Source organism: Nyctibius grandis, chromosome 9 (assembly GCF_013368605.1).
Source record: "Nyctibius grandis isolate bNycGra1 chromosome 9, bNycGra1.pri, whole genome shotgun sequence".
Lineage (NCBI taxonomy): Eukaryota > Metazoa > Chordata > Aves > Nyctibiiformes > Nyctibiidae > Nyctibius > Nyctibius grandis.
Genome location: NC_090666.1, coordinates 22,538,239 through 22,555,964, shown reverse-complemented (window position 1 = coordinate 22,555,964; position 17,726 = coordinate 22,538,239). Strand labels below are relative to the sequence as shown.

The following is a 17,726-nucleotide window of genomic DNA, read 5'->3' as shown; positions in this document are numbered from 1 at the left end:
AGCGGCCGCCACCACCCCCGCCACGTGACGCGCGGCCTCGCCCGCCCCCGCCGGGGCTCGGCGCCGGGGACGGCGGGCGGGCGGCGGTGCGTAGAGCCCCGGCTCAGTCCCGCGTCCTGCGGCACGGCGCAGCGCGGCAGCGGAGCCCCGCGGGAGAAGCCGGCGGGCGGCAGGTAAGGGAGGCGGTGTATCCACGGGTCGGTAACACCCGGGTCTGTCCCCGCGGTGGAGAGACCGCACGGCCGGCGCCTGGCAGGGATCGGTCCCTCAGGTAGCGTCCGGGTGCCTCGAGGTCGCCTCTGCCTGCTGCAGCCTCGCAGCAGACCCACTACCCCCCCATCCGTGGTCTCGCATGCTTTAAAGGGAGGGGTTTTCGCGTGTTTCTGTACCTTTTCGGGTCACCTTCCCCGCGGGAGGGCACCCTGGGGAGCACGGGGAGCGGAGCCCCTGCCCGGAGCAGTCGGTGTGATGCTCTAAAGCAGGCAGAAATGGCAGAGGAGCTGCTGGCGTTCTGCCGGGGACCCGCGGACGGGGAGTCCTTTCTCCAGGCGTGGACTTTGTCGGGAAGAGGCCGTGAAGGCTGAGGTGATACCATTTACCGTGTCCCTAACAGAGCCATTTTGTGTAAAATGCCTTTAGAGTGGTGGTTTTTTTTCACTTAAAATCGCCCTCAATAAGCTCAGTATTAATTATTCAGCTGGTACAGAGGACAGCCAAAGTTATTTTCTTCCTGTCCCCCCGTGAAGTGACAGAGCATCTTTGTCCATTGCAGGTGATTTTAACCAGCGCTGATGTGCCCAGGCGTGTGTGTGCGTGTTCAGTATCTTTCCAGGCATCTCCTCTGTCCATTTCAATGGAAGAGGTGTTTGAAAGTATATCTCAATTTTGTCCTGTTATTTTTGCTTTAGGGGAGATGGCTAATGTGAGAAGAGAGTAAGAAAAAAAAATTTAAAAACAGACACATAAAAGTGAAGTGGGAGGATCATTGAGTCTATTTTGGTTTTCTCATTTGTTAAATGGATTTATTTACTTTCCCCAAAACATGTTCTAAGATTTAATACTTTAAATCAGAGACAATTGTAAGATAACATCTTTATCCTGCAGTTCAGTGTGTTTCAAAGGAAGCTGTATACCCTCCTTTTAAGTGTAGGGAAGGGGAGGCATGGAGAAGTTAACGGTGTGTCCAGCCTCATTCAGCAAAGGGTGACAAGACAGGAATGGACTTCTGCATGGTGACTTATGCTGGTGAGGCAACCGTTAGACAAAGCTGCCTTCCAGGTGGGTTAATGTTTGCAGAATACGTTAATATTTTAAAGCACAGTGCTACTTTCTGGAGGCAAAACGTGAAGCACCGAGGGTGACACTGCAAGATTTTTTTTTCCCCACCTTTAATTATCTTCCACAATCTAGAGGTGCCACAGATAGCCATTAACTGTCTCTGGCTGCCCTACATATCTTGGGCAGGCCATATCAGAGCGATCATTAATTAATACCAAGAAGAAGCACTCATCTGTGCTAGTGAACTAAATCTTCATATTTCAACCTGCCTGCCATCCTGACTGAGCTGCAGGCCACCAAGGAAAATCCAGTGGACCTCTCTGCTCATATGACTTGCTTGATTTCAGTGCTGTTCCCAGAGAGCACGATCAAAAGATTTTTCTTCCCTATCAGGATAAATTGCATGCTTTTTGGAATTTCTCAGTAGCCATAAAAATGCCATAAATAAGGGGCTGAACACATGAGTTAAGGTTCTGTGAGTGATGGGTGGGAGGAGAAAGGGGAAAGACATAAAGACTGGAGGGTAAGGAGGCGAGAAAAGGAGACATCCATTCCTTGGCATTCAATGGAGGGTAGCCCCTTCTGGTACAAAATCTATCCACAAAGAACAGAGCTGAGATAACCAATGCTCACAGATGTTTTCAGCAAGGCAATGGCTTCTATTCCCTTGTTTTGTGGGTTGTCTTTGAACCAAGGATTCAAAGCATACCTTTGTGTGAATCAATTTTACTCCAGTGGTTGAAATCCAAAACTATTTAAGCTGAAAAGAAGAAAATCTCATTAACTGAAATCAATTTTAATCCTCTCTTCCGCTTGTACTTTCTGCTTGTTCATTTTCTTTTATTGGTAGCATTAAAATATGTTGGTCTGTCACTACATGCAGCCATAGTGGTAAATTCAGTAAGCAGAAGGCTCTTCTTACATATTTATGTTATTCTATAAACTCAATGTTCATATTCTTAATTTTTATGTGTTAGGAAATAGTGTCTGATTAGACAGCTGATTTATTTATATATTTTTTTCAGTATGTGGCAGCTTGCATTTCGAAGAAAATAAATCTGCATTTAAAGCCTCGGAGTCTTCATTTTCATTTTTTGAAGTTAAAAACCATCTGATTTTTTTCCCTTGGTATATCTATCACTTAAAACATTAACCATTCAAAAATCAAAATGACACATTTAGGAAAAAGAATTCATCAATAGTTTTTTTTCCAGTTGTCAGCTCCTTCAGAGTTGCAGGATTACCAAATGTCGTTCTTCAACATCTACTTTTTTAGTTATAGATTGAAGAGGAAAAACTAGATTTCCTGTTTTTACAGCTCCCAGATTGTGTCTTGGCTTTGAATAAACTAGTTCAATTTGTTGAGATGAATAGGAAACTGCATTTTCAGAAAAGGCTACTTTTGTCAAAAGCTGATTTTGTGCTTTGCCAGCCTATGGCTCAGCTATTCAGCTGATGACATCTGCCAGTCCAGTGTGCTGCCATGCTTTAAAAATCCTGGCAGCGATACATACTGTCTTAATAATTCCTTATAGCCTGCTGTCCTTCAGGGGCTCTGTGCCCTCCCATAGCTCGTAATCCATGTTGGCAAGGGGGAAGGTCTCATAGTTGTTAAATACCAACCTGATGTGAGAAAACAGATGGCTCCAAACAGGAGAGAAACCTCCATGGGATCCAAACCCTGGGAGAGGTATCCCAGGGCCAGCAGTCTCACAAGTAAGTGAGAGCAGAGGAGATTTAATGAAAAGCATCTCAGTGCCAGAAATAAAACTTTAAGGTCAAAGTGATTTCTGACAGAGGGTTTCTGCTAGTGAGCTTTCAGAAAAAATCAGGCTTGCACTCCAGCAGCCTCTGCTTTCCCAGAACCCACTCTCATGGATGCTTCAGGTTCATATCTTTCTTCTTCTGGGATATGAAATTGCATGCAGTGTAACAAGAATCATTCCTCACCCCCCATACCTGTTACAAGAAACGCCTGAATTGAGCCAAAACCAAACGAAAACTAGCGTGAGTTTCTGTTTCCTTACCTCTCTGGACCTTTCTGTGAGATTACGCAAAAGGCCTCTTTGGAAATTCCTGCTACTTTCACCTCCTGTCTGTGCATTCTCTCCTGTGGCTGTTTTTCCTTTCATCATCTCTCACCGGCAAGTGAGAGCCTTTGTGTTTCGTGGCTTCTGGTGTCCGTCAGAACACCTCCTGGTCAACCCCAGGTGATGGTCTGGCTCTCTGGTCGATTCGTCTCTTTAGGGACTTCCCCTCTGGAAAGGTACTTTACTCTCAGTGGTATATCGTGGGATTTCAGTCTACTTAGGAGATAATGAGGATTTTACAACCTTTCATCATTATCCCTAGAAATTTCATTCAAGTGATTAAAAAAAAATACAGGAGATACCGAAGACACCCCACTCAAAGCAGAGCTTGTAGTGACGCAAGATGTAGAATATCAGCATCAACAGTTTGAAACTGGTACGTAGACAGATTTTCTAAATAATCACATACCCCGCTAATACCATACTAATAATACTGAAGCATTCACTTGTCTGCAATTGGAAGTGCTGCATTTTTAATACCCTGGCATCATGGATCTGTATCTGCACTTTTATCCAATCGAGAGTTCCCTGAGCCAACTAATTCCTGCTGCTGGAGATACTGTCTAAGTATCTTAGATTATATTTACTGTGCAACGCATTAAGCAATCCTGAATCTCTCCCAGGGGAATCTTCCAGTTCTCTGTGCAGTTTGGCTCTTCAGCAACTCTTGGGCTGTAGCTGGGTGTAACTCGGAGAAAACTCTGATCTGAAGCCCCCAAGTATCTTGCCTAAATAAAACCTGCAATTGGGCTGCATGGCTGCAACTTCTTGCTCTCTAATTGCAATTGTTTCTGTGTGGTCTCTCCTCATTTTGTCTGAGTAAAGCTCTTGGGTGCTTGATCATGCCAGCAGAGAGCAGGGCAGGAAAGGAGAGGAGACTGAGATGGTCAGGGATCTTCTGAGTAGAAGGGAAGGAAAAAAAAGCCTGAGGTTCTAGTTTTTAGTTATTGTAAAGGTCAGGCAAGAGTCCAGCACACGTTAAAACATGCTGGTGAGAGCACTGCATGATTTCCTAAGGAAAGGAAACTGAGGTCTTGGAATTCTTCTCTGAAATAACCACCTGCCAGCCAGGTCTCTAGCTAGCTAGGACTGTGCTGTCTTGCATGAGCACAACTGCTTCACACCCACCACTGGTGCTTCATGGCTTTGCGGTCTTCAAACATAGCAACTCCCAGTGTTTCTTACTTGCATATGTGTTTTCTGTGTAGAAGGTGTTTTCTCTGCACTCTGGAAAGGGAGGTGTGGGGCTCAAAACTCTGCTTTCATGTACTACATGCTTGCTCTGTTGTTACTTTTTTCTAGGCATCTGCTTGGATGTTTAGAGGAAGCACAATACTGGTTTGATGTGTGGCTCCTAGTGCATCTTCCAAGGTATTAAACCAATAAAAACAAATGCTACACCTGATCCCAGCCTAAGGGTGATGCTGGGCTCAAGTTGGTGGGACCCACATGGTTCAACTGTTCCTATGGTGCCTTGTAATCCAGCAGTGACCTGGTGGATGGGGTAGGAATTACAATAAGCACCTGCTGTTTCAAGGTGCAGGATGGCCTGCTTTGACAAATGCAGAAGGGAGGGGTAGAGCAGAGGAATAGAGAGAGCGTGTCTCCACTTTATCATTGAGATTTTTTTCCTATGAGATTTAGGGACATCTGTTAAGTTTATTCAAGATTCATATCTAAACAACTTGGTTTGCTTTGAGGATTTCAAACCAACTTCCATTTCCAAGTCATTCTCCTTTTAGAGCCTTGGTTCTCTTTAAAGGCTAATGCGCACGTGCTATTTGTTGAAATTTTTTGCATAGTATAATAAACATAAAGAAACAGATCTCATCCCTGTGGAGGCAGTGGGAAGCTTCGAGTCCTTTGTCTCAATTTTTCTTTCCTCTAGCAGTCTGGACAAAGAAGTGGGGACAATGGGGAGACTGCGCTTCAGGCTTTCACTCTAAAAAAAGGTAGAACAGTACAGTTTGGGGATCTTGAAAAAGTTGGTATGCAAGAAAATCGATTAGGCATTTCATTTAATATAAAATAAAAATGCACAGCTATTCTTGTATGCCTTTTTCCAGCCTTCAGTAATACTGATCTACACAGCAGTTATTATTCTGTGACATTTGGAAAAGTTATGGAACAGAAGAGGAAAATAAAAAGAACTGATTCATAAAACAGATACTCTGTAAAATGTCCTTGACTTTAAAAAAAATCCTTTGAAAATGTCATCCAGAAACAATTTAGTGATACTTTGGAACGCCTCTCTTCACTACTTTTTTTTGTTGTTGTGTTGGCTGTATCCATAGAATACTGTCAGCAAACATTTGGGTGTCTCATGGAAGGATGGCAGGGAAAGCAAGGGGCCTGAGCCGCTCAGCATGGCATCGGGAGCCAGCGAGCCCGTAATCCACACCCAAGCAAGTCTAGTCTTGCTGCAGCTGCAGCTTCAGTGATGGTCAACCTGTGCTGGCCTATGCAGGTCCAGGTCATGGTGCCAGTGGGATTGGTCCAGAAGCTGCTCAGCAGCGTTAGTGTGGAGCAGTGCTGGCACTAATGCCACCTGCTGACAGGAGCCGTGGGACAGTGATAAATCAGAAGGACTGGACAAACTTGGGTCTGTCGGTGCTTGCCTGCAGAGATGCGTCACTTGCCCACTCCCTTTTGCTTTTAGCTGGAGTTTTTAGCACCCTCTGCTCCTGATGGGAAGGCATGGGGCGGGGGGGCTCCATTAGCGAATACCCATAAAGTTTCTAGTGGCATGAGTCACCTTCCTGCATTATCCCCTCTGCTCTGGTGCTCAGTGCTGTCTTCTGCTTCTGGCCGTCCAGCTTGAGGTCTGCTCCTGCTCAGATGCACACCCAGAGCATGGTCATTTTTCTCGTCTCTCTCTCTCTCAGAAATGAAAGTGTTTTGAAGCTTGTGGATTCAGCAGGGAGGAAAAGACGGGTGTGATCTATGAGCTGTGCTGTTTGCTTTCTCCTGCCTTGCTGGGATGGCATAGGTGGATGTTTCTCTTTGTGCCTCTTGCTATTGTTATACAGACAATGCAGCCTCACAATGGGCCACTGCCATGAGGGGTAGTTTTTCTCCCCTTCCTTAGGCATTCTTTCCATTAGAGGTAGCTGCATGGTGAACCTGATGACGGAATCTGTCTGGCTGAAAATAACATTTTATTTTCTTTTAAAATGAAAAAGGGTTATTTTCAGTGAGATAAATCCCTCCCTGTCAAGCTCACCACAAGCTGCACGGACGCTAGTACTGAGAGAGAGGGGCTGTTCTTGGCTTGCCTTCTAATGTGTCCTTCATCACAGCCTTGAGTATTTGCTAGATTCAAGTAACTATGTTATCTAGTTTGAGCTGTTTCACCATGAAATGGAGACAGATGTCCTCTGTTTCAGCAGGGTGATGTGAGGATGCATATGTGAAGGATCATGTGGAGTCATTTAGGTATTTAAAACAGATCCAAAGCTGTTGAGGGAGCCCTACAATTTGTCTCTCTCCCAGCATAAGGTCTGAATTAAATGTGCTTTCTTACATAGGTCTTGCCACATGTTTTTGTAGGGTCTGGGGCTGCATGTCCTGCATTAGACCAGCGCATTTTGTCATAACATGATTGACTGGTGACAGACAGATCTGTCCTGAACAGCTGGATGTATCTGATACCATGTATTTTTCATGTGTACAATCTGCCAGCAGATAACCCCTTTAAAAATACTAGGGATTGGAAATAGTCCTTTGGGTAACATGCATCCTCAGAAACACACGTGCTCATGCACAAAATCAGAGGTGGGGATGAGTGAAGGGATTGGGGATGGGGAGGCTATAGAGTAAAGGGAGTGGGCAAAGGAGGGTCCATGGCTGGGGAGCTCTCTCGCAAGGTAGGTCTCTGGGGTAAATTTCCCCTTATCTCCTCCCCATCCTGAGTAACTCACAGTGCTTCTAAAGCACAGGTTGTTTTTTGTTTCTGCAGGTAAGCCGTGAATGATGTGAGTGAAGACACAGTGCCAGTTCTTTTTATGTGTTGTACATTTTATGTGACTATAAAAATAAAAATTGATGCTTCTCACTGCTTACAGTCTACATTTTTTCCTCTCATGTCTGCTCTGAGCAGTCATAAAAAGGTTACTTGTGCTGTAGCAGGGATTTAAGATCAAGGGTTTTATTAGCTTGCGGGAAGGCTCTTCCTTCCTGTCTGCATTCAAACCAGATAATTTCTCTTCCAGATAATTTCTCTTCTGATAGCAGTAGGATCAAGCCCTGAAAATCAATGCAAAAAACTTCCTTTTGCCTAAATGGTGTAAGGCCAGGCTTTTAGGCTCCTGTTTTGTGTGTCAAAGACTAATACTGTCATGAGAAGCGTAAGCAGCAGTAGCTCTTCTGCATAGTAACAGAAGACTGTGCTTCTAAAAATTCCTCTACAGAGTATTTTTGCAGAACTGCCTTCCCAGGGTTCTCAATCTGTTTTCACACGGAGATTAATAACAAATTGTTTGGCTAATGAACTGCTCCCTGCTATCCTGAAATTTGACCATTTCTTTTCCTTGCCTCCCATGGACAGTTATTAGATTCCTGTCTGCCCCCATGCTCCCACGTGGGAGACATCACTAATATTAGATGCACAGCAGTTGTCAAATAAGCTTTGTGTACACTACTGTGATTTCTGCAAGAGCCCATTTTTTGTTCGCAACTACGGAGAAAATATTCCCAGGAAAAAAAGGACTAGGGCATGAACCTGTTTGATTCGCAGCATCCCTGCGGGATGTGGGGCTGATGGTGGTGTTTCAAAGTGCTGCATTCAGAAGGTCTGGAGGTAGCAGAGGGTATCTCAGCTGCTCCGTTGGCAGAAACAGATGAGAAAATAATAAACAACTACTGTGAAAACAGGCCTAAGATCAGGAGGGATCTTTGTGACCTTTCAGTCTGACTGCTCCCTAGTACAAGCACACATTAACACCTCTTCTGGTCAAGTACTGCTGGCTAAACTGCTGACAAGATACCCAGTCCAGATTTGGAAGTTTCCAGTGATGGGTCAACTCCCCACAGCCCTCTGTGATGTATATCAAGTGACACCTACCCACTTTGTTAAAACACATTCCTAATTTCTGGCCGTATTTGTATCTTTCATCTTTTTATCTTACTGTATCCTCCTCTGCTGGATCAGAGGGATCTCCTTCACCATGTTTTTGTTTCTGATGTAGACAGACTGACATCATATTTTACCTCCTTTAAGGCACCTTTCTGTGCCTTAAACAGAATAATCTGGGCTGCTTCACTTCCTTATCCCAAGGGCTCTGACCCAGCAACAGCAATGGCACTTCTTAGGGGCTTGTCCCCCATTCCCTCCCCTCTTCTTAACTCAGGAGCAAGAGAAGAAGAAACTGAGCTGCCACCTCTTATAACCTTGGTGTTGAGGCGTTTCTTTCTACTCCTGGTGGTAATTCACTGTGGCAGTAGCTGCTGTAGTGGGGGTAGGAATGTCAGACATAGCAAAATAGCTCAGGGATCATAGGCATCTTCTGGTCATTAATCAGCATCCCGCCTGACCGGTGAGCACAAGAACTGGACACAGATTTCCAGTGTCTATCTGTGCCAGATTCAAAAGTGACATCACCTTGCTCCTCCTCGTATAGTCAAGGTTGATATAGTCCTTTAGGCTTTGGCATCACACTGAGAACTGAGATTTATTTATCATCTACCATGAGTTTAACCAAGGTCACAGCTGGATAGACTTTAAGAAAAAAAAGCCCAACCACAAATCTTTGGCTGTAGCTTTGTGTTATTTTTAAATGTTACTGGCAAGTCGGCCCCTTTTCAAGGCAGTAGGGACTGAGCGTGGAACTACAGCCAGGAACTTTGGGAATCTAATCCCAAATCAACTTCTGTGTATCCAGACTTTTAGTAGATCATCCCAGCAGTGATGCTTTTGGCTTCTCTGTGGCTCCAGGTCTGCCTTCTTTTCACCACCTCTGGGAGGGGAATCTCACTGTTGTCTCAGGGGCTCGTTAGGCTCAATCAGGTGATTTTAGGATTTCATAGATGCAAAACATGAAGTTTTATTGTTGATCCTCAGAGAAAAATGTTACAGCCTATTGTACCTCCTAGATGAATTTACTACAAAGAGTGAGGTTTTTTTCATAGAATAAATTTATTTCATTTCCCCATAAAGGCATTTTTAAAAAACACTGAACGAAAGCTTACGTGAATTCCAATGGTTGTGAAGAGATCTCGGAGTCCTGCCAATGTTAACGTGTTAAGAGCCAGAGCTTGCTATCTTTGAAATCAGTGGATGGTTTGCTTTGGAGTTAAAGGGGGAAGTGGAAAGCAAAGCATTAGATTTCACTGTAAAGTTTCTTGCATATCCCATTCCTCTTTTATATTATGGTATGTGGAAAACTGCCTATCTCCACCCTGCTCCCAAACAGATGTCAAGGCCGCATTCCTCAGGCAGACGAGGTACAAGAACTGTATTGAGGAATTGCTTCTCATTAGCTCATATGTGGGTTTTTTTAGGGGGTGGAGGTGATGACATGCTTTTTCTTCTTGTTTTTACTCCACTCTCTGTTGAGGTTGGATTTTGGGATGGGAGGAGAATGCACAGGTAGTGATCTCGAACAACCCCCACACTGAACCATGCGTGTTTGGTACACTAGAGTAGGACATTCATCATCACTGCCCCTCTTCGTTCTTGTTTCTCTTGATCAACAGTGGAATATTTAAACCGAGTTGCTTCTAGGTAGTTCTAAAGTGCAGTACTTGACACTGCAGGGAGGGGAGAGTATTTGCAGTAAGTTTAGTATTTTATAGAGCTGTTTTTCAGTATGTCTGCAAATCTAGGCATACATTTTTGCACGGCAGGTGTAAACTCAGATGGCAATCTAAACAATCTGTTCCTAGCCATGTTGCAGAGCTAGCCGAGAAATTCCCTGCCCAGTGATTTAGAAGTAGTCCGACTTCCAGGGTATGCCAAATCTTGATTTTTTTAAATTCCATTTTATGTCTTCTGATAACCAGGGAAGATTTATTTTCTATAATGCAAAAACTAATCTGAGTTGTTGAGTTCTTTAAAGCCACATAGAGCCAAGTGGCCACAGTCTTAGGTGTTAAAGTGATACAATTAAAAGTTGTGTGTGTGTGTGACTGTGAGTGTACGAGGCATAAATAGTTGATCTAAAGTTCTGCAACAAATTTCAAAACAGACCGGCAAAATCTTTTATTTGTGGGAAGACCAGAACCATGCTGCCAAATCTAAAAATGCTCAACTTTTTTTCTAACATCTGTTCAAGTAAAACAATTTCACCAGCATTGTGTGGGGTATAAATTATGATAACTGTGTTTCTTAGTTTCCTTTTAAAGATCTGACTCAGATACTAGACAGAAGCTTAATTATTGCTCATGATAAATGCTCATATAAATGTTCAACAAAGCTCTTCAGAGTTGTTAAAATGTTATTCACTGTATTTAGATTTGTACCTAAATACTTCATGAATACTTGGCACAGTCAGTTTCTTAAATGTTACGAAATCTGAGAACCATTAATCTTCCGTCTTCCACGTTCATGGAGCAGGATTTGTCTGCCTTGATGTGTGTTTAATTATATGGTTTTTACTTCTTAGGCAGCTTTCCCATAGATAACAGTGTCAGTTGATATTGCTGTTAATTTTGCTTGAATGAGGAGTAAAAAACTGAGCCCTTATATGTGTTACAAAGATTTGAGAAGATTTGGGTTATTTTCCCTACACAATCAGAAGACTTTGCTGTGGTTTCCAATTCTCTCCCCAGTGAAGTCATCTTAATAGTAATTTTGCTTTAAATCCACTGTATATAGTATATTTTTAAGGTTTGACAGCACTACATAATGCTAAATTGGTAAGGTTTGAAGCATCATTCATTTTTATATCATTTGATTACTTTTTGTAATATCCTTGCAATGGTAGATCAGAAGACACTCAAAATGAGAAAGACTGGCACCAATATAGCTGTTGTAATGCAGGACAAGCTCCATGTTCCTGCTGCAGTTGTCTCTAATCTTAATTAGTCCCTTAATTAGTCCCTCTAATCTTAACTAGTCCCTTAAATTAGTCAACTTTTTCTTCTATGGTTTCATTTCTTCATTCTCATGCATGTGGACCAAAACTATTGTCTTCTGTTTGTTTCCAGCATTGCAGAGGAATGTTAAAATCACCCAATAAGCTGTGCTTGTTTAGTCTCTTCTTATAAATGTTAATACTTTTTCCTTTTCCAGTAGCTTTGGTTTGTTATATTTAAAATTGGAACCTGAGAATCAGGATTAGGTGATATTACAAAACATGTATGCATGTAATAAAATTGATATTCAAGACAGTAATAAGGATCTTCAGATGACATTTGGAACAGCTGGAAGTAACCCTTTATAGGAAAATGCTGACAATTTTTTCTGCGTAGTAAGAAAAAGACACTTTTTCAGCCTTCTCTCTCGTTTTAGGCTGGAAATGGAGTGCATAGTTTGGATGTCAGCAGTGGGACATCTTACCAAAACAAAGCATCCATGGGACTGTTGTCTAATCAATGACTTCTAAGTGCAGGAGCTGTTAGATTGGAAACAAGTGCTACAAGATGCCAACTGAGGTGCTTGAGAGCAGCAGTGGGATGGAGGAGACCGTGGAGAAAGAGACCAAGTCTGGAAGCCAGAGCCCTCACTGCAGCTCCATGAGAAGGGCTGTGGCAACCACTGTCACCTTTGATGGGGAAGCCACTATGGACCGGAGGAAAAAGAAGAAGAAAGAGTCCCGTCCCGAGTCAATAATAGTATATCGGTCAGAGAATGAGAATAAGGTGGAAGAAGAACAGGCGGATGAAGAAGGAGGGGAGAGGAGCTCTGAGGAAGGCTCCAAGTTCCTGGGTCAGTCCATGGCAGATGGTATGTATTCCTGGGAACACCCACTTTCCATAAACTTTTTTTGATGTCAGCATGCTCTGAGGTGAAATGGAAGTGACTGTGGGACCAGCCCTCTCCAAGACTGCAGGCAAGGAGATCTTGAGTTCGTACATGAAAACAGTCTGAAATAAAAAGCATTACAGGGTGATTTGGGGTGTCTCCTGCAGTTCTTCGCAGAGGTTGGTTGTTGCTGCACTCTTGGTTTTAAATGTATGTGCTGGTTGGGGTTGATCCAGAAAAATGCTGAGCATGCTGTAAGCCAATGATGCTGTGATCAAGCCCCTGTCCATGCCTAAAACAACTGCCTGTTAAGCGAAAGGGTGGAAGCAGATGGATTTAGTGGCTGTACCTGTGATAGGGAGTTTTACTCATTATCTAGGATTTGCTGTTGCCTTCCGTTTGCATATTCTCAGCACAGCTTCCTCTTTAAGAGTGATTATTTGGCAAGGTCATCATGAGGCATCTTGGAGCCACTTCCACTTCTGATGTCTGTCTTGGATACCCTTGCAGGGAAGAAGTGTGGGGGAGGCAGGTCCTATGGCAACAGTGTCAGGCTGAGGGGCTTAAATGTGAATGCATGCTCCTGGTCCATCAGCCATACCAGATTTCCCCATGATTCCAACCCCCATCCTCGTGGCTTATCTGCTGCCTTCCTATTTTTGTGGGCCACTTCAAACTGCTCAGCCTCCTTTTAAGAGCCTCTGAAGACCTCGTTCCAAGCTAGTCAGAATTCAGACCAGGAGGAAGCATAGAAGAGTTTATGGCCAGTACTACTGCAGGGACCGTCCTAAACCAATGTCACTTGGAAGCTAAGGCAGTCTGCGACTTTAACCACATCCCAGCACTTTCCTGTTTGGTGCCTTTGTTGATCCCTTAAAATGCAAATATAATTATATGAGAGTTTGTAAGGTTTTTCTAAACTTTGAAAATTAATTTGCATTGAGATACAGTGCAAATGTAAAGTGAAATATTAGGTATTCAAGTGTAACTCCAGGTGTGGATGTGCTTGTTCCATAACAAGAGTCTTAGTCATATTTATCTAATTCACTCCAAGTGTCCACACTGTTCAGGAATAAATCTGTGAAGGTACCAGAGAAAATAGGTGTACCATTTTTATTCAGTTACTCTGTATCAGCTCTTTCTCATATACTCTTGCAGCAGCTTCCCTTCACGTATTGTCCCCAGTGCAGATGCTGGAGTCTTCTCCCTTGTGATATCTGTCATCTGGAATTCCTGTCTTCTCCCTCATTAGCTCTTTTTCTTCTGTGATAATCATCTTCTTTATGCTGCATTGCTTCTTGCGTTCCATCTTTTTTAAATTTAACTATAACTCCATATGCACTATCAAATTGTCTTTGGGGTCTTTGGGGATTTACACAAAATATTCCGTACAGAAAATAAATTTAATGTAGATGAGTTTATCTGTGTTCTAGGTGTCTGGAACATGCCTTTAGACAGCCGATATGTCACCTTGACTGGAACAATCACCAGGGGAAAGAAGAAGGGTCAGATGGTGGATATCCATGTCACACTAACGGAAAAAGAGCTGCAGGAACTGGCTAAGTCAAAGGAACCTCCTAAAGAGGACATAGCTGAGAAGAAGAAGAAATGTGATGTTGGGCTGGACAGAGGACCCCACATCGTCCTCTGGACCATCATCTGCCTCCCCATCATTTTTGTAGTGTCCTTTGTGGTTTCATTCTACTATGGAACCATTACATGGTACAACATCTTCTTGGTGTACAATGAAGAGAGGACCTTCTGGCACAAAATCACCTTTTGTCCCTTTTTGATCATCTTCTACCCAATTATAATTATGGTTGTATCTTTTTCTCTAGGCCTGTACTCAGCTGTGGCCCAGGTAGCGTGGTCCTTTGGGTACTGGTGGCATGCTGTCAGGGATATGGAGAAGGGCTTCTGTGGCTGGCTCTGCAGCAAGCTGGGTTTGGAAGATTGTTCTCCGTATAGCATTGTCGAGCTGCTAGATTCTGACAATATCTCAGGTAGTCTCTCTGGCAAGAGCTCTGCGCAGGGGGTTGAGACCTCAGCAGTCTGAGCCTTTGTCCTGGCTGACTATTTTGGTCATATGCGAGTGGTTTTCACCTGGAAAATAACACACTGATTTTTTATATATATATATATATATATGTATTTAAACACAAACTTAATGAATAAAATATTGGGCTGGGAGTGCTCTTTAAATGTCACAGAATGCAAGTGTGCTAGTTTCACATGATCTGGGTGGGGATGTGCATGGCTCTCCAAGGATTTGTCATCTGTTTAGCTAATTACAACTTCTGGGAATGGTGAGAAAATCCAGGCCTGGGGGGCTTGGGCTGTTTGTGGGTTGGCAGAGATATATGCTGAAAAGTCCACTTCTGTAAAGTTAGTTATTTTTAGGGAATGGGATTTAACAGTGACCTGACGATTCAGTGAAAAGAAGTCTCTACTCGGGGGAGGACCTTCAGGACCTAGGAAATCATTGAGGTGAAGGCTAAACTGCAAAACGTGATGTTCCTGCAGTTTTCCTAGAAAGGGTCCTTTTCCAGTCCTTCTGACAAGTGCAGCAAACCTTCCAGGTAGGCTAACTGCTTAGACACTGTCAGAGTTTGAAAAATAGACCACTACAATAGTTGTGCCCAGCCTTTCAGTGGAAGAGGACAGCATAGCCTCCAACAAAGGCATGTGAGCTTACACTGACCTGAAACGCACCCATCACATGATGGAAGAGTAGGGCTTGCTCTGTAATGTGGTGCGTAGCAACCTGATGGTCCTGTCACCAAGCACCCTCAGGAGACTGCAGGTGCACAGATAGGTGCTTAGGGCACACCTGCATTTAATCTCTTGATAGATGCACTGCTAGGAAGGAATGGGCTACAAGAGTTGTACGCAACGTGCAGTGCAAACAGTTGCATTACAGGGAAGAAACATCTGCTGTGAGGAAAGGTGATCAGTTTGCATGTCACTGCAACGCAAGTGTGGACTGGTGGCACCTGTATTTAGGGAAGTGGAGTGGAAGATGCTTAGGATGGGAAGGTCTCACTGAAATGGTCATTCTGTTTTTCAGGTTGCTCTTATGGAAGGGCTGCTGGACTTTCCCTTTCAGAATAGGGCATCCCTGAGCCCATGTCTGTTAGTGCCAGTGCAAACTGCATTAGTGCCTCAGCTCTGGAAATCTGCATCCCCCACACACTTCCTGGTGAATTATATGGAAGAGCAATGGATGTCTGAAACATGATTAATTTTCTGAGTGCTGTAGTTCAGCTGGTGCTGCTAGAAGGTCTGGCTCAGCCCCAACCCAGAGGAGCCCACCATTTGCATGCGTGTAGGTAGATAATTCGTAGTGTGCAGTCAGTCGGGCTGCACAGTCACTCATGTCGTATAGGTGTTTCACTTCCCCAGTCTCCCTACTGGAGGGGGAGCTGCTCTAGTTTTAGGATGATAAAGAGAAGCATTCAGAAGCTGGATTTCACAGGAACTAGTGCTTTGTGTTGCATTTCAAGGATGGGGTCAAGACTACACTGGCTGGCTGTGCTGGTTAGGACAGCTGGGAACCTGTGAGGTATCAAGAAGTCCATCCGATGCTCTAGGCCTGACACTGGGAAATAAGTAAAGTCCCTGCTGCATCCTTGGTCTGTCCCCTTCTGGGAGGTCCAGCGAGAGCAGCCTCTTAGCACTGGCTTGAGGATTAACAGTGTGAATAGTGTACAAACCAGATATCAAGAGCAGGCTTGGCCCCACGCTTCACAGGTACAGCCAGGCAGTGTTTGCTGCTTCCTGATGCATAGCTTTCAGTGTTTACTGGCTACGTCTTTAAAGGCAATGACCAAATTCCAGAAAAAAAAATAAATAAAATAAAATAGACCCCAACATGTGAGGCAATGGCAGGTAATTAGGTGGGATTCAAAGAGTATGGGACTGGTTCGAGCAGTGAAATGCCTTTCATAGGGCTGTTTCAGTCAGGGAGCTTGATACGCCTCTGAATTAACAGAGAAGCTGAGGACAAGTCATGCCAGTGCTCGCAGTATGTAGTGACCCAGCACAGCCACTCTGCTTAATACTCCTCCACATGGAAATCGCAGTCTCCCACATGGCTGGAGGGTGGGAAGAAGTGACGCTTAACAAGCATTAATGGGAAGGAAGGCCCGCCGGCAAGTGTTCTCACGCTTTGCCTAGAGGGACACTGCTGGCGTGAAAGGAGTGGATTGTGTATCTTGGTCCCAACATGCAGCAAACAAGTGGGTTTGGGGGAAGGATGGCTGGCAAGTGTGTGTTGCTGCAGAGGGAGAAAACCCAGTTCAGCTGTCACTGCCAAACAGCAGCTGTTCAAGGCTAGACGAAAGGCTGGGGTCAGTAGCACAAAGAGCGTTCAATTACAGAGGGCTTGAATGATAAATACTAGCTCGTTACAGAATACAGCTATGTGAAATGTCTGCTGAGCTGTAGGATTTACTTTCTGAATTGCAAACAGCCTGCCAAAGTGGAGACAAAACCAAATCTGTGCCTCTTACTGCAATGTAAACACAAAGGAGCATCAGAGAAGTCTCTTACCCTCTCTCTGCCATGGCAGCTATGTTTCTGGGTTTGGAGGCCACCTTTCTGGGGATATAATTGAACAATCCATCGTGTGTTTTCTACTTCTTTACACTTAACCAAGCTTGCCTCTGCTTCTGCCGAAGTCAGGGTGTTCTGCCAATGATTTTGGTGGGGGCTTGTTTAAGCTTGGGGTTAGTTCTGGTGCTATTTGTAAGTTTTATTCAAACTTTTCTCAAAACAACTCTGGATAGCTTTCTCTCTTGCCCATGATCCCCCAGAGTGGTTTGCCTGCTGCAGAATATATACTCATAATCACTTGCTGTAATAGAAAAAAAGCACAAGTTTTTGTCTTGTTCTACCCTTGCTTTTAGAAACTCACAAGTAATTTCTGCTTATGTGCCACTATCAAGTGCAGGGAATTCCAGTTATTCTGACTATTGAGTGTGTTTCTGGCTGCTGTAGTTTGGATGTTTTTTTAAGTAAAGATAATGTGTGTTTGCTGATTGTTATTTTTAATTGCATTCCCTTTTCCCATCCTTGCTGGCCTGGGTGGAGAATAAAGATGTATGTGGCTTTAGAAGAGTGTTGCTCTCATGCTTCTGCTTGACTTTCTGTTAAAAACAGTGCTGCGGGATGGACGCAGTCATTCTATGCTAATAATTGATTACAAGTTCGTTATCTCTGATGACCCACTTTAAAGTGTGTCTGAAATGGATCTCAGTTTTACCTCTTGTTAACCTAAGCCTATCCAGAACTGTCATATCTCTGGGCTCTGGGTTCTTGTTTGTTTTTACTTCTTAGCACACAAGTGAAAACTTTTTGATTTAATTTCACTCATTGGGCATCTGTTTGGCTTTAGCCTGAAGGATCTGTAGGGAGGGACGTGCTTCCATACCAAAATAGGAAGTACATTTAACTCT

General features: G+C 43.8%; 1 protein-coding gene across 3 annotated transcripts; it reads left to right on the top strand.

The window, feature by feature from the left end:
- The first annotated feature begins 56 nt into the window (after positions 1 to 56).
- TMEM169 (transmembrane protein 169) lies at positions 57 to 17,386 on the top strand. 3 transcript variants are annotated; one of them, XM_068407658.1, is made up of 5 exons: positions 57 to 173; positions 3,664 to 3,744; positions 4,671 to 4,739; positions 11,818 to 12,252; positions 13,704 to 17,386. In XM_068407658.1, the coding sequence occupies exons 4-5, from the start codon at positions 11,949 to 11,951 to the stop codon at positions 14,324 to 14,326; spliced, it is 927 nt and encodes a 308-aa protein (XP_068263759.1). In that variant the 5' UTR covers positions 57 to 173; positions 3,664 to 3,744; positions 4,671 to 4,739; positions 11,818 to 11,948; the 3' UTR covers positions 14,327 to 17,386. The 3 variants fall into 3 exon arrangements, with proteins under 3 accessions (XP_068263759.1, XP_068263758.1, XP_068263760.1); XM_068407657.1 differs by having other exon boundaries at positions 3,631 to 3,744; XM_068407659.1 differs by lacking the exons at positions 3,664 to 3,744; positions 4,671 to 4,739.
- The last annotated feature ends 340 nt before the right edge of the window (positions 17,387 to 17,726 follow it).

Coding starts and splice junctions, on each gene's coding strand:
- TMEM169 (XM_068407659.1), top strand. CDS start 11,949: ATGCCAACTGAGGTGCTTGAGAGCAGCAGTGGGATGGAGGAGACCGTG. Junction 12,253..13,703: donor GGGTCAGTCCATGGCAGATG/GTATGTATTCCT, acceptor TCTGTGTTCTAG/GTGTCTGGAACATGCCTTTA.